We start from the raw sequence: 15,364 nt of genomic DNA, 5'->3' as shown, positions 1-15,364 counted from the left end.
AAAAGAAAGACAGAAATAAAATAAAAATTCAGAAATTATAATCATTTTTAGACTGTTGATAAAATATAGATAAAATATATATAAATAAGAAGCGCATATAGTAAGAGAAAAAATAGAATAAGAATTGACTATTATTACCATCTCTTGTGTATCAAAGATATTTTTTCAAAGAATTGAGAATCAATGTTATCTCTTGAGTATTTTAAAAAAGATATTTTTAATGTCCAAAAAATTAATTGAAGTGGCATTCAATGATAGCGCTAACAATAAATTCTTATTCTATATCTCTATCCTCTTTTTTTCACTTTCTACTCTATTTCGTTTTTTTATTTTTGCGACATTCTGGAAATGGCGCTGATTTTCGAATTTTCATTTTATCTCTGTCCATTTCTCATAATTGTTTTATATTTACTCTCTTTCTTTATAAAATTTATATAACTTGTTTTATAAAATTTATATTTATTAAAAATGATTCCGATATCTGATTAAATATTAAATCTATCTTATATCTTATATTTATCATAATTTTCTTATAAAGTTTTAATAATTTCTTAATAATTTCTTTAATAATTTTAATAAATTATGTTTCATAAATTTTCATGTATAAATCGATTTTCGCGGGATTTGAAAATACAACTGACACTCTTATTGGGAGTCGAAAAATGGCTGCCCCCTTGACCCGTACATCTTGGACCGTTTTAAAAAGAAATCACTTCCAGTATAAACAATTCTTAACAGTTTCATGTGTGAATCGTTTTTCGCAATATAAATGTTCACATCAACAAGATAAAAAATTTCGAACTTCTGAAAAAACAGTTAGAAATGTCTTGTTTTATACCATTTTCTTTTCTGGTTTTGGTTATGTTTTGTATAAATGGAAAGACGATTGTCAAAACCGATTTAGCAACTTGATAAAATCTATGTTCACAATATATGCTAAACCAGTTTCTTGGGATGGAGGTAATAGAAATAAATATAATTTTATAGCCGATGTGGTAGAAAAGTCAGCACCTGCAGTAGTGTATATAGAGATTCAAAATAACAGAAGGTAAATATTTATACTTATAAAGATAATTAAATAATTGTAATTAACAATAATTATTAATGAGAAAATAGATTTGATTTTCAAACAGGTAAACCATTCAATATAAGCAATGGATCTGGTTTCATTGTAGAATCAGATGGTTTAATATTGACAAATGCTCATGTTGTTACTGCTAAACCCCATACAACTGTCAAGGTAATGTTGGTGGTATTTTATATAAATATTCTTATATTACAGAAATTAATATTAAACATATTTTTTCAGAAGTTTTTATACAATCTATTTCACAGGTACGTCTTTATGATGGAAGTGTTTATACTGGAACTGTGGAGGACATTGACGTGCATAGTGACCTTGCAACTGTACGAATTAACAAGGTTCATATATTTTTTTATATTATTTTATATAATTATTTTTATATTTTTAAATTATTATTATTAATTTTTTTTATAGACAAATTTACCAGTAATGAAGCTTGGTTCTTCTTCAAATCTTAGACCTGGAGAATTTGTGGTTGCTATTGGATCTCCGTTAGCTTTAAGTAACACAATAACAAGTGGTGTAATAAGTAGTGTAAATAGGCATAGCCAAGAACTTGGTCTTCTTAATAAACAGATGGCTTATATTCAAACAGATGCTGCAATCACTGTTAGTATCTCACTATTATTATCTTAATTTATATTAAACTTTTAATATAAAAATTTATATTAAAATATTTTATTATATACTATCATTTTTTAGTTTGGAAATTCAGGTGGTCCATTAGTTAATTTGGATGCAGAAGCAATTGGTATAAATGCAATGAAAGTGACAAGTGGTATTTCTTTTGCTATACCTATAGATTATGCTAAAGATTTTTTAAGAAAAGCAGAATTACGCAGAAAAAACAAAGGTATAGCATTTAAATAAAATAAGAAATATTTAATACACCATTGTAAAATAAAATAATATCAATATATAAATATATTAGGTACACAATTCGCAATGGAAAAAACAAAAACTCAATATATCGGAATCACAATGCTGACGCTTACACCGGATCTTTTTTACGAATTGCAAAAAAAATTAAAAGGAATTCCACATAACATAAGATACGGTGTTCTTGTTTATAAAGTGATCGTAGGATCGCCAGCACATTTGTATGTTTCCTAATTATCAGTTATATCAATGATAATTAAATAAAAATTATATTTTTATGGAAAAATTTCAGAGGAGGTTTACAAGCTGGCGATATCATAACGCAAGTCAATGATGAACCAGTAGTATCATCCGCTAGTATTTACAAAGCCATAGAAGCAGCAAAAATCTTAAGAATGACTGTGATCAGAGGTCTAGAAGTATTACATCTACGAATTGAACCAGAAGAAATTTAAGTCACATTTCTAATAAAATTCGATATTTCGACATTGAAATTACAATTTAAACATCTGTCCTTTCTAAATTTATCATTAATATTTTATGTACAATTGGTATTTTTATTTTAATTTTTTTAATTATATAACGCAATAATGCTACACAAAACATTGCGTTATATTTCAAATATTAATAAAAAGAGAATCATCTAGAAAAATTTATTTCGGTCATCGATATTTTCGATCGTATTTTTTTTTTTTTCGTTCATTCCATTATCCATTTTATTTAATTATTACTAAAACTGATGTCGAGACGTTTGTGGGATAAGGAACTTTCTTCTATATATATATATATATATATATATATATATATATATATTATGTATGTATTGGGTGTGGCATGACTGCATTATGTTTATGTTGTTTACGACATGTGGCGATCTCCGCAAATATGTGACCGGATCTCTGAGAGCGTAGGCGTGGTCCGAGTGGCTTCCAACATTTTTTCCGAAAACGCTACACTGACTGCGGCATCTTGGAATTCTAAACTACGTTTGCACTACGTAATAATTCATATATTATAACAGTTACAATGTAAAAGATTTAAATTTAATTTTCGTTTATAAAAAATAGAATGCTAATATCATTTTTTTATTAAAATTTTATGATACAATTGTACAAAGAATATCAATGATTTGATTTAAAATAAATTGAAAGATATATTTCTTCTAATAGATTTAATTTTTCAATAATTTAATATTTTTATAGTTATAGTAAAATTTTTTAATTGTATGAATGCACCTTAAAAAATTATCCAATTATTATATTAAGATTATTTTTAATTAACTATAAGATTTATGAAAGATAATATGATGATTTATTTCAAACTAAGATACGTATGTTCATTGATTTCTATACTTTTATATTCATTAATAAATTTTCAAATCAATTTCAAGTTTTCAAACAAATGAAAAAATTAAAAAATATGTAAAATATATAATATAAAATATATATAAAAAATATTTAAACATTTCATTTATCTTATATCTTTGTTTCTTAAATTCCATACATATGTATATATATATGATTTTTTCCAACTTTTTATAAATTTTTATAATTTTGGAAGTTTATCTTATATTTCAAAATTAAATTTTTAATTTTTTATACATTTATTTTTTATTTTCGTTAATACTCTTTATTATTCAAAAATAAAAATATTAATTTTTAATATTACATATTAATTCCAAAATTCGGGATATTAATCCTCAAAACCATGTATATTGTTTTTATTTCAATTTTTTTTCTTCATTTATCTTCTTTTCTCTTCATACTTTGAATTTTTCGGGTAGATATCTATTCCATTGATTATCCACGCTTTGCCAAGCGAAGCTCGCCTACGAAAGAATCTTGTTACTTCCTACGTGCGTGCTTGGCAATTCTCGGTAGCTAAAGAACAAACAGCCAAGGCGATCGAGACCTGATATCTTCAAGCTTTAGAACGTCCACCATCGCCTACGTAGTTACACGCTAACTTTGTATATTGACCAACAACGAGAAATTTTAAGAGATATCTTGAACATCATATCTTGAACCTTGAATATAAAAATCCTGAGAGACATATTCCATCATTTTTTGTTGATGGGCTATATCAAGGAATTTGAAGAAGGAAATAGGAAATTGAAAGAAGAAATAATTTGTGAAGTAAGCAACTGGTTGGAAGTTAGATTGGAATAAGCAAATTAAAATTTTTAATATACGAAAGCAATATTAATAAATGTAGCATTTAAAAAAGATAATAAAACTATCAATTTCTGGCCAACTTTTCCATAAATAACTACACACTCATAACTATGCTGCGCCATTTATCTCCAAATTTAAAAATAGATTAATAAAAAATATCATCTAAGAATCTAAGATAAAATTGAAATTTCTACAATTAAGTTAAAATCTTACAAAGATATTGCGTATGTCGAAAATATCAGAAGAATTATAAAAAAAACAATAACTTCTAAATTATTTTTATCTATCTCCAAACTAGAAAACAAGACTAATGAGAAATACTTAACTTAAATATTTAACATAAGATTGAAATTTTGCGATTAATTAACAAACGCAAAAATTTTCGTTGAAATCACGAAAAACCATTTACTTATATTTCATCTTATCGAGAACAATCAATTCTTGCCAACCTTTCCATAAATAACTACACAACGCCATCTAGTTTCCAAACTTAAAAAACAGATCAAAAAGATGCGCATACCACTCAGTGGTATTTGAAACTCAAGAATCCATTTCTCCACACTCCTCGTGTTTTCGTTGACACTGATAAATAATTCCTATTGCTCCTCGGTCGCCATTACCCCCCAGAACCAGAATGCCCGTGATACGAGGCGCAAAGGACAATCGTGTTCGTTCGATCATTTGGCTGGCTACGTCCGGGAGTAAGCGTGTCCTTGGCGATTTCATTTGCAACAAAGGGAGGATTCACGAGGAAAAAAGGCAGCGGCAGCCAAACAATTTCGACGAGGAATATCGTACGATCAAGGCCGGTCGAATTGTTGCCACGAAAGGCATCGAAGAAATGCAATCACGCGTTCCATTGTGCACGGGGCCCCATCGATTCAAGAAAGGAAAACTCTTTCGAATTCGCGTCGCGTTTAAAAAGATTTAAAAAGAAACGAAAGAGAGGTTAAGGTTCGACGGTGTTGACGATTCTCATTGGCTCGATTATATCAATATTTCTATTGGAAGTGAATTGTTTGAGAAAATTAAACTTAGGACGATTTTAAAGACTTGCAGTAAGAGAGAAAAAGATTTTTAAGAAGAATTTTTTAATTGTTTATGCAATTTATGTGTAAAGTACCTAAAATAAAAAAAATACATCATAAGTTAGAGAGAACGATAAAAAATAAACGATTTGCTATAGATTTTGAATTATTTTGTGCAAATTTTGAATTTTTTAATTTTTCTAAAATTAACAATGTAATCTATAATTACAATTAAGTATTTTTGAGTCCTATTTTTGTTCATCATTGATCTTTGAAAAAATTTTCTTTTTTGCGAATTTATTGGGTTTCTACTTCGAGAGAAAGAATCTTGTAAATTTTTCTTAATCAAGTTTGATGTACTTTTTTGTTTGGTTCAGCGACTATTTTATGGAGATTGAGATTCTCGAATGATGAATATGAAATGTGAACATGCAACGTTTATTTATAGAAATATTTCATTTTTATAAATGAAACTTTTTGTTTAAACAAATTACAGGTTTACAATTGATATTTCTACAAACAAGAATTTTTCTTACTTGCAGAAAATCATATGATGATACGAATTAACCAGTTTCAAGTTAAAAAATTATCGAAATTTTCGTGTAAAAATTCATTTAAAATCAGCACGGATGAAGTTCTCGTTCAAAACCTAGAAGAATCGATATTTCCATGAACCATTAGTGGTTCACGATGGTCAGCAGAAATAAAACTTTCATCGAGCAAGCGAAAATCGTTCACCCCTCGAGTAACATAAATCCGTGAAAAGATAAAAGTACCAAGGAATTCAGCATAAATTCTACTTACTCTTCTCTTTCCCTCTCTCTTACCATGATTTTAAGGGCCACCTGTAAATGTATCGTTAAGATTACACTTATTCTTATTCCCGCAAAAATAATAAAAAAAATCACATTTTCCTTATTTTAACTTATCCACATCGAAACAAACTTGTAATAAACGAGCAAAACGAAACCAAAATTACAAATTGTAAAAAAAAATAAATTTTCCACTTACCTCGCTAGTCCATGTTCAAGAATATCCAATGAACGACAAATATATTCGCACGAAAATAAGAAAAATTACATTGCAGAAAAAGAAGAATAAAAATAAATAAACAAATTCTTCCATAACACGACAAATTTCCTATATAATTTTTTTCACCCTCGTGGAAATTCCATCCATGATTAATTTCCATTCCTTGCCAACAAACGGCCGTGTCCAAGCCTCGATATCCCATTACAGAAAATCGCGGATCTAATTCCTGGGGCGAAGCGGCGAGAAAAACGAGAGAATAAAACCCGAAGAAGAAGAAGAAGAAGAAGGAGAGGGCGTGGCGAGCGATGCCGGATCCCGGATCGAGGGATCTCGTGTCTCCAAGTATTCGGTGAACGGATCCGCCTGTCCTTCGACGATTCCTCTGGTTCCTGGTTCGAAGACACCGCCGCCGGCTCGCTCGTCCCCTCCGCCATGTATATAAGTCAAAACGAGATCGGAAGCAAGGTGCACAGGTCGAACAGTCCTTCGTCGAGCGAGGAGGTTCCACTGGAATAGAGCAAACGATCTCACGATGCAGTCGCTGGTGAGTGATTTCTCTAAATCTACGTCTACCATTGTGGACAGGGACACGAGTTTTCGTTTCTGAATGCGTATGTGTATGCACGTGTTATGCATGTTGACGAATATCTCTGACAATTGTTTCAAAGAGACATGCATTTATTATTTTTAGATAGTCGGTTATTGGTCCACATTGGTGTGTTGAGAACATGAAATTGATTTTGTTGGGTTTGTTGTTTTGGATGGACAATAAGGGGGTGATTTATCATTGAAAATTATGTAAAGAGAATTAAAGATAATTAGAATGGATAAATTGATTGGCTTGGTCAGGGATTTTTCCAATAATACTTTTTGAGAAAACTATATAATATTGTATCTATTATTTTCATTTTCTCGTTTACAAAGAAATTCATTCACCTCGATTCTTTAAAATCACGATCTTTTTCGAATCAAATCTATTTGTTCCGATCAAATTAAATTCAAGCACTCGAGAACAGCAGTAGAATCGTAAAAAAATCGTTCTTCCTGCATTCCATTTTCTTGAAAATCAAATACGTAGCTGTCACAATTTAAAATCAATGCTGCCAGTCTTGGAAGATTCCAAGAGCAGTATCTATTTTCGTTTTCATGATTTGCTCGCGTACCTGCGCGTCTAGCCATCACTGTGGTCACTCGTTCGTTTCTTATTGGATCGTAAAAAGGATCCCTGGCTTCATGCAAGTATAAACTCAGCCCTTCCGACGCGACGAGAATACCTTCTTGTTCGTAAAATTCGACCATCCGTCGAATCGTCAACCTTGAAAGGATTCCACGAGACGATTTCATTGATGATCGTCTTGGGAAAAATTTGTGAACTCTTCCGTTCCTTCGAAATTGTTAGAATTTTATGCGGAATTCAAATTCTGTTATTTATGTTTAACAAAAATTTTTGCGAAAGATTCCTCTTTGGAATTGGAAAGAATTGATTCAAAATTTTCTTAATGATAACTCTCAAAAAAGAAGAAATTTTCTCGCTAACTTTTAATTTCAATAGCAAAATTGTAATTTTGGAAATCATATGCGAAATAACGATCGAATCAGTTTTAAAAGCTTTCCTAAAAAGATATCGGATAAACCAAATTATCTTTAAATTTCCATAAAATAGAAAATAGTCGAAAATAAATACTTTTTCTTTTCTTTCAGATACCATTGATTCTGGCCCTCGGCCTGGCCTCAGCCTCGCAATTGAATTTACTCCCATACGCGTATCTGTCCAGCCCGATTCCAATATACAACCAATACCAGAACACGGTGACCGGGGAGCACGCGTACAGTTACGCCGGTGGTCCATCCGCCAAAGAGGAGGTGAAAGACGCGAATGGTGTCTTTCGTGGCTCGTACAGCTACGTGGACGCCAATGGTGTTCTCCAATCAGCCTTTTACGTCGCTGACGACAACGGTTTCCGCGTGGCCGCGACGAACATCCCCACAGACGACAATCAAAACGACTTGGAAACGGCCCATATCATTCTGGCAAGAAGCGCGGTGGCCGAGAAAGCTTCCACGCCTAGCCGCAAGAGGCGCAGCCTGCAAGACTCTAATCCGAATCCCGAGAAAAACGGGCAGAAAGAACAATCTTTGGACGGTGTCCAAAACAGTGACAACAAACAAGCTGCTACCTCGCAGCCTCCTCCTTCCGCCTCCTCTTCGTTGCTGTTGCAACCTCTGCTCCCCAACAGCAACATCCCCCTCGCGACCTCGCATCAGAGTCAAGTTCAAGTGCACAGCAACGCTCGGTTGGAGGCGAAACCGGTCGACCTGCACCCGATCTTGCCTGTGCAGACCATATTGGGAGGGTTGCCTGTTCTCGCTCGCACGCCCACCTATCACGAGAACCGCATAGAATTGCACAAGCAGTTGGGCATCGAGGGGCCAAGGCCCAAAGACGCGGTCAAGATAAAGCCTGAACCGTTGACCGTGGTCCAGTCGGTACTTCCGCTCGCCTCTACCGTTCTGGCGAGAGAGAGTCTTCCTGTTTTACCGGCGATCGTCAAGGAAACCGTCCCTGTTCTTCCGGCTCACCTAACCTCTGTGACGACCACTTCTGTCTCGAGTCACGGTGTCAGCCAGATTCATGGATCATCGAACGTTGTTGCCAAGGAGGGTACGGTTGTTGCTGTTGCTCCCACGGTTGTGGAGAAGAAGGAGATAGCACACGTTCCGGCTATACCACTCGTCAAAGGAGAGGCGTCGGTTACCAGTTACGGGGTCAGTCAAATCCATGGAGGAGAAATTAATCCGATCGGACTGCTGGTCAAGACTGCGCCCACTGTCGCTGAGATACATCCGGCTATCCACGTTCCGGTTTATCTTTAAGCTGGATGGATTCGATCGAGATCAAGGTGGGATCGTGTTGAGGATTTTGGAAAATTTTTGGAATACGAATTATGAGTTATGAGGTTTATGGGACGAGGAGAATTTTTGGGGATATCCGCAACCTCTGATCCAGAAAGAAATGCTTCTTTGAGGAGAGCGTTCTTCCGGATGATTGGTTGCGAACAGTCGACGAGAATGTTGGATCGATATATTTGATCGATAGCTCGTTCGATTGGCGCGTATTGTTTTTTTTTTTTTTTTTTAATTGTCTTTTCATTACTCGCATCGAGAATCGCTTTAACGATCGATCTTTCGTTAAATTATTGCTCATTGTTCATGCTCGACAATAAAAATGATTTCTCGTGTAAAAAGGTGGTTGTTGGTCCCCGACATTCCTCGATTTTCCTTATTTTTTTCGTTTAATTGAAATCTTTTGGTGTTCTTCTTTTTTCTCGAGCATTTGTTTAAAATGAAGATTGCATTCGATATTTTTGAAATATTGTCTGGAATTAAGAAAAATCTAGATCAATTCGTACATGGAAAAAAAAATTTGTACAAAGAGAATAGTATAAAAAATCTTTTAAAAGAAATTCTCAAGAGAGGCAACTCCTTACAATTAATAAGTTAACCAACCATAAAAAACTTCTTCAGATCCTTCTCAAATTTCTCACAAGCAATCTTATCCAACCACTCAAACGAACCCATACATGTACTTAAATAGTTACTTCGATAGCTAAAACCCAACGACTGCCATAATTTTAGATCCTGCAGCAAGAGAGAAAGAGCAGGAGAGAGGCGAATTACAACTTTAGAGAGAAATTGAAAGAAAAGAATATTACTTATAAAATTACATCTGTTACTTACCATTAAAAAAAAAAAAATATTAATCATAGAAAAAGTATATAACATATACTTTCATAAATTAAAAACGAACAATATCCTATATTTAGCTATCACTTACCATATAAAATGATTCGATCCACACGAAATCGACTCAAAGAACGATTAAGTTAGGTTAGGTTAGATATATAAGAATATATAACTCTATATACTAAATATATACACACGTCTCCTTAAAAATTCTCTTCACAGACTTCAATTATTATTCGATCAAACAAATAGCCCTAAAATAGCCATTTTTCTTCCATATCCCCCGTGTATAAGGTCGTTGACCGGTTAGAAAATGGCGGCGGATCATCGCGTGTCCAAACGTCGTATTTACGTACACAAGTATCGAGTGTTGCTTGTTTTTGGCGTATCGAAGCAGGAAGGATTCCCTGGCGATCGAACGTTGCGGCGTGGTTTGCCACGGCCATCCGGTTCCCGTGGGAATTGCGCCGCACACTCTTGACCTTGAACGCCATTCAGCTTCCCATTATGCGGAATATATTACGGCATTAAAGCGGCGCGCGTGTCCAATCAAATGTCGGGACGTCGTTTTCTTGCGCCCTGCGTCCCACCACGAATCGTTCCGCGGATCGTTTTCCATCCAACGATTGCGCGCCTGGCTAGGCGAATGCGGTTTTATGGTTATGTTCGAACGTCTACAGGTTGTTCCAACGTTACTTTGTTCGAGGAAGATTTAACGAGTGATGATTTAAGGGGAGGGGGGAGGAAGAGAGAAGGAGAGAGATGTAAGGAAGTTTGAATTTGCGTTGAGTCGTATTAATGTACAGGATGTTTCAAAATTTTATATTTTTTAAATGGTAAAGAATGTGAAGGGAGGAGGTGTGAAATTATAGGATGTTTCATTGAAAATTTTCTTCGAGAATGGTTAAATTAAAACGAGCGTGAAATTACATTTTGTTTTGTGTCAGAGTGTGTCAAAATTCTGGAAATTTTTATTGGGCGATCGATATAGATTGCGTTAAATTTCTCATTGAAGAAAAGCTTGAATTTTAGAATTTTTATAAAATGTGCTTCAAGTATAGCATCCTTTTTTATCCTTGTTCGATTCTCCACGGATTCCATGGATCGTTTTTCATCCACTATGCCTACGGTTCCGAGGTAGTGGTTTTATGGTTATGTTCGAAGGATCTAAAGATTGTTCCAAGATTACATTGTTTGAAGACTTTGACGATTTATGAAGGAGTAAAATTTTAAGGAATTTTGAATCTGTCCTTTTTTCCACAAAATCGTTGAAGTGCATTTTTTACGGCAAAATTTTGAATTGGAAACAATCTTATCAGTTATGCATACAGAATTTTTGTTGAAGAATGTTTCAAAATTGAAACAATTTTGCAATTCTTCAGATTTCTAGAAAGATATTCGATTGGATTCATTGTAAAAATTAAGATTCTCAATAGATATACAAAGATATTTTAAATTACAGGCTGATTCAGAATCGTGGGAAAAAAAGTTTAATATACGAAATTCACTTAAACGAATTTCATATTCAACAAAATCTTTATATACAGAATGTTTCAGAATTCAAGAAGCGTAAATTAAGCGAGAAAATTTATTCCATTCCACGAAGAAAATTACAACTCTTCTCGAAATCTCAAAACTGAAACATAATCTCACCGAGTTCGTTCTCTTCTAGAACTTTATCGAGAAAGTATCAGAATTCGTGGAATAATCAAATCAGAACCCCGTGCATCCTCTTGAAATAAGAAGCTTAACTTCAAACTACTTCCAAGTCAATTTTCTCGAATGGGGTTTCCAGGACGACATCGGTTGCTCGCCCACAATATACAACACGATATTTTTCACGCTCTTCCTTCCACACGAGACATAAAAATTAAGCCAAACACTCCATTAACTTATAACCTTATAGATATAAAACCGTAGAATTTTTTATATACGTAAAGACTCTTCTTAAACTTCTTCCATTCATCTACCTTCCTTTCGATGGATCAATTGATCAATAAAACATCGATTTAAAACATTATTACCTCGATATCAACTCAATATAATTCAAGAGAGAGAGAGAGAGAGAGAGATATTATTCTCAACATGGAACACGTGCATCTTATCCCATCGTCAAAGCGTTCAAGTTCAATGTTACGAAACTGGGTAGGTTTTCTGGCAAATCGATCTTTTCGCGGAGAGGACGGAGAGGAGGCGATGGAAAAAGGCGAGGAAGAATCCGGATCACCTTCCAAGCCAAGTCAAGTGCACGGGCGGGGTGAAGGAACTCGGGTCAGATGAGCGGCGCGATTAGAAGCGGACGAGCGTATCTCGCGCGTATCTCTTAATACGCGTCGAACCTCCTCGCGGCTCCTCCTTGTCAGCGCATGCGTGGGTGTGCCGTGACGAACGAGCCGCGGAAAGGCTAATAGATTACGCGCACACACGCGCTCACGTGATCGAGAGAGAATCCCCCTCATTATCGAGCCACTCGATCCACCCACTCTCTCCCTTCCTCACCTCCTATTCCGTTTGTTTGTTTTTTTTTTTTTTTTTTTCGTTGGAATTGCTTGATTATTTTTTATAATCGTCTCAATGATCATTATTCCTTAGTTTTATTGCATTCGTTTCCTCTTTTGGTTTCGTAGCGCGTTGCAACTTGTTCATTTTTTTTCTGTTTTCTAGATATTTTTGGAAATTTTCATTCGTATTTGGAAAAAGATGAAACATAATGATCTACTTGTTCGTTGTTTTATTGTTATTTTCATTCATTAAAAATTAATGATCGTGTCAATATTTTTTATATCGAATTTTTTAAGATCGTAAAATCGTCGCTTGATTCAAGGACGCACGTTCTTAATATATATATATATATATATTAAAATAATGCAAATGCAACAAAGATATTCGATATCCGGTATTTTAATTAATTATATCAGCTTAACCACCGCTCATCAATTACCAGGTCCAACTAATTGGAGATCGATGTCTGATAAATAATTAGTCTTCTTAAAAGATAAGGGGATATTTTTAACTTTTACTCGTTCGATCTTCGTTTAACATTTCATCGAGACCGCAGAACGCCTTGCGAAATATAATATTTACATTTATAACCGCGACATATTTTTCGAATCATGGTCCAATAATCTCCATTGCCACGCTATATTTACGGTGTAAATATTTCCGTGACACGATACTCCTCCGAGATAAGAAAATAATTGGTCCATCCAATTGCAACACGCGAACTTGTAATGTTATACAAGATTATTACGCAACAGTGGTTCCCAACTTGTGAATTGTTTCTCAAGCTTTACTTAATCAATTCGTTTCATCCATATATATATACGTGTTTGGATGGATTTTCGGTTCTGTGAAAGTATCTCTGACGAATTCGTAAAGGATCGTTAATAACAATCTGAAGATACGAGAAAAATATATTTCAATCAATCATTTCCGATTATCATATATTTTTGTATCGTTGATCATTTCTTTTTTTTTTAAAAGAATCTTGTTATTTTCATTATACTATGCATAAGATAAAAGCAATCATCGTGCAAACTTCCAAATGATATTTCTTCCTTCCGGACGAGCAAAGTAATCAAATGAATCTCGGGAGAAATTTTTCAAGATCAATGCAAGAATTTTGATCGAGCCTGTACATCTCGGTTGAGAAATTCTTGCGGGTAAGAGCGTGGCATTGAGAAGGTTGGCGCGCGTGTCTCCACGGCCATCATTTTTCTCCAACCGGTTACTGTTACTTTACGGGTCCGCGAATGATACCAAGGCGGAAAGGAACGACGATTCACACTCGCGATAATGGAAACGTCGAGCAGACCAAACCGGCTGATAAAAAAGGGCCAGAGGCATATACGTTAGACTCGTGGCAAAGATGGCTCAGCGATAACGAGAAGAGAAGTAATAAGGATTTGGGCGCGAGCTCCCAATCGAGCTCCCCCTCTAAGAAGAAAAATTCTTTGGTATATTATTATCGTAGATATTCTACATAGGGAAAAATTCTTAATGGAGAATTTTGCTCCATTATGGTGAATACTTTTACTTACAAGTGTCTTTCAGATAGTGGTTCTAAGATGTTTCGAGGGGGAGAAATTTTTATTTTTTCGAAGTTGAGGTATTTCGCAGATATTTTAGGGCAGGATTGGAAAAAAAGAAGGGATTTCGAGAGGATTATTTTATTGAATCCTCTTTTGGAATTTTTTATTAATCTTCTTATTGTTTTTCGTGTAAAGTATTTTTTTTTTTTTTTTTTAATATATAAAACGTGCTTTGTAATTTATTGAGATGGAAAATAAAGGTGGAATTTTAATATTAAATTAAACGCGAGTTCTCAAAGTCTGTTCTCCTTTTTTTTTAATGAAATTATTATGATTTCTGAGTTTTCATTGCTCTTATATTTGTCATGTCACTTGCCACTCTGCCACAAATTTAAGATCAGGTTATTACAATTTTTGGTATTCAAGAGAGAATTCACGACACGGAATAATAATTTCTGTTTCATGTAACATTGCAAATTTCTTGACATTCTTATTTTATTCCACACGTTAAACGATGTTAAATCGATTATGAAGCATCGACTTCTCGTCGAGGTATTCCACGAGGTATCAACGCCAATATGGTTTTATCTAAACGAGTTTCGTCGCTCGGAACGATCCTCTATTTTCGTTTCGAGATAGAAGGAAACTCCAATTGTTCTTGCAATTAATCCATTATCGGATAGAGAATATTAGCTTCAAACTCGTGTTCGTGCCCTTTTCACCTGCTAGAAGAACATTCACACAACTTGCAAGAGGCGAACAAGCTTTTGTCTCGATCAAGCTTCCACAAAGTTAATCAATCGCGAAATCTATCCGTGTCTTTTCTCTCAGACTGGAATTATATCGTATCCCCCGAAAATTAGTTAAAAGCTTGAAGGAAACGATGTAATAATCAAGAATTATTTAATTCTATTAAGAAATGATTGATATAAACCACGTTAGACTTCTTCCAACTTCGTCAAACATCGATATCAAACATGTATATGTAGGTCATCGATGAATAAATATCCCTCTCTCTCTCTCTCTCTCTCTCTTCGTCAACTCGTGACTACATAAATGCTGAATATGTAATGAAAGTTGACATAAACTATATTGGACATCTTCCAACATTATCAAACCCAGGGGCAGTCGATAAATAAATTATCTCTTTTCTTGTATTATAGAGAGAGATAGTTGTTAAGTAGTCACATAAATGTATAATTTATCAAAAAATATCCGACATAAATCGGATATTAAACATCTTTCAACTTGTCCAAACATCAACATCAAACTTCTACTCGATAAATAACTTATAATACAATAATTTCCGCATTGTATAAATTCAATTATTCCATTCTGATTTCGACATAAATCGTATTAAACATCTTTCAAACATCAAGCCTCCACTTAATA

The 15,364-nt window shown here is 34.0% G+C and overlaps 2 protein-coding genes and 2 long non-coding RNA genes across 4 annotated transcripts; 2 read left to right on the top strand and 2 right to left on the bottom strand.

Annotated features, from left to right (window-relative positions):
- The first annotated feature begins 638 nt into the window (after nt 1-638).
- HtrA2 (HTRA2-related serine protease) lies at nt 639-3,131 on the top strand. The gene is made up of 7 exons (XM_003695931.4): nt 639-1,048; nt 1,117-1,240; nt 1,336-1,422; nt 1,499-1,693; nt 1,787-1,937; nt 2,016-2,184; nt 2,256-3,131. Exons 1-7 carry the CDS (start codon nt 663-665, stop codon nt 2,416-2,418), a joined length of 1,275 nt encoding a protein of 424 aa, XP_003695979.1. The 5' UTR covers nt 639-662; the 3' UTR covers nt 2,419-3,131.
- Nucleotides 3,132-6,344: 3,213 nt separating this feature from the next.
- LOC105736193 (uncharacterized) lies at nt 6,345-9,442 on the top strand. Its single transcript, XM_012489824.3, has 2 exons — nt 6,345-6,741; nt 7,899-9,442. The coding sequence occupies exons 1-2, from the start codon at nt 6,730-6,732 to the stop codon at nt 9,069-9,071; spliced, it is 1,185 nt and encodes a 394-aa protein (XP_012345278.2). The 5' UTR covers nt 6,345-6,729; the 3' UTR covers nt 9,072-9,442.
- On the bottom strand, nt 7,062-8,057 carry LOC147658441 (uncharacterized). Its single transcript, XR_015295265.1, has 3 exons — nt 7,882-8,057; nt 7,361-7,810; nt 7,062-7,255 (listed from the first exon to the last, which is right to left on the bottom strand). It is a non-coding gene; the product is annotated as an uncharacterized LOC147658441 (long non-coding RNA).
- LOC147658440 (uncharacterized) lies at nt 9,298-10,495 on the bottom strand. Its single transcript, XR_015295266.1, has 3 exons — nt 10,033-10,495; nt 9,705-9,836; nt 9,298-9,574 (listed from the first exon to the last, which is right to left on the bottom strand). It is a non-coding gene; the product is annotated as an uncharacterized LOC147658440 (long non-coding RNA).
- Nucleotides 10,496-15,364: the final 4,869 nt, after the last annotated feature.

Source organism: Apis florea, unplaced genomic scaffold (genome assembly GCF_048593485.1).
Source record: "Apis florea isolate Af1SG1 unplaced genomic scaffold, ASM4859348v1 contig_2272_pilon, whole genome shotgun sequence".
NCBI lineage: Eukaryota > Metazoa > Arthropoda > Insecta > Hymenoptera > Apidae > Apis > Apis florea.
The sequence above is the reverse complement of the archived record's forward strand: the minus strand, read 5'-3'. Positions and strand labels throughout refer to the sequence as shown.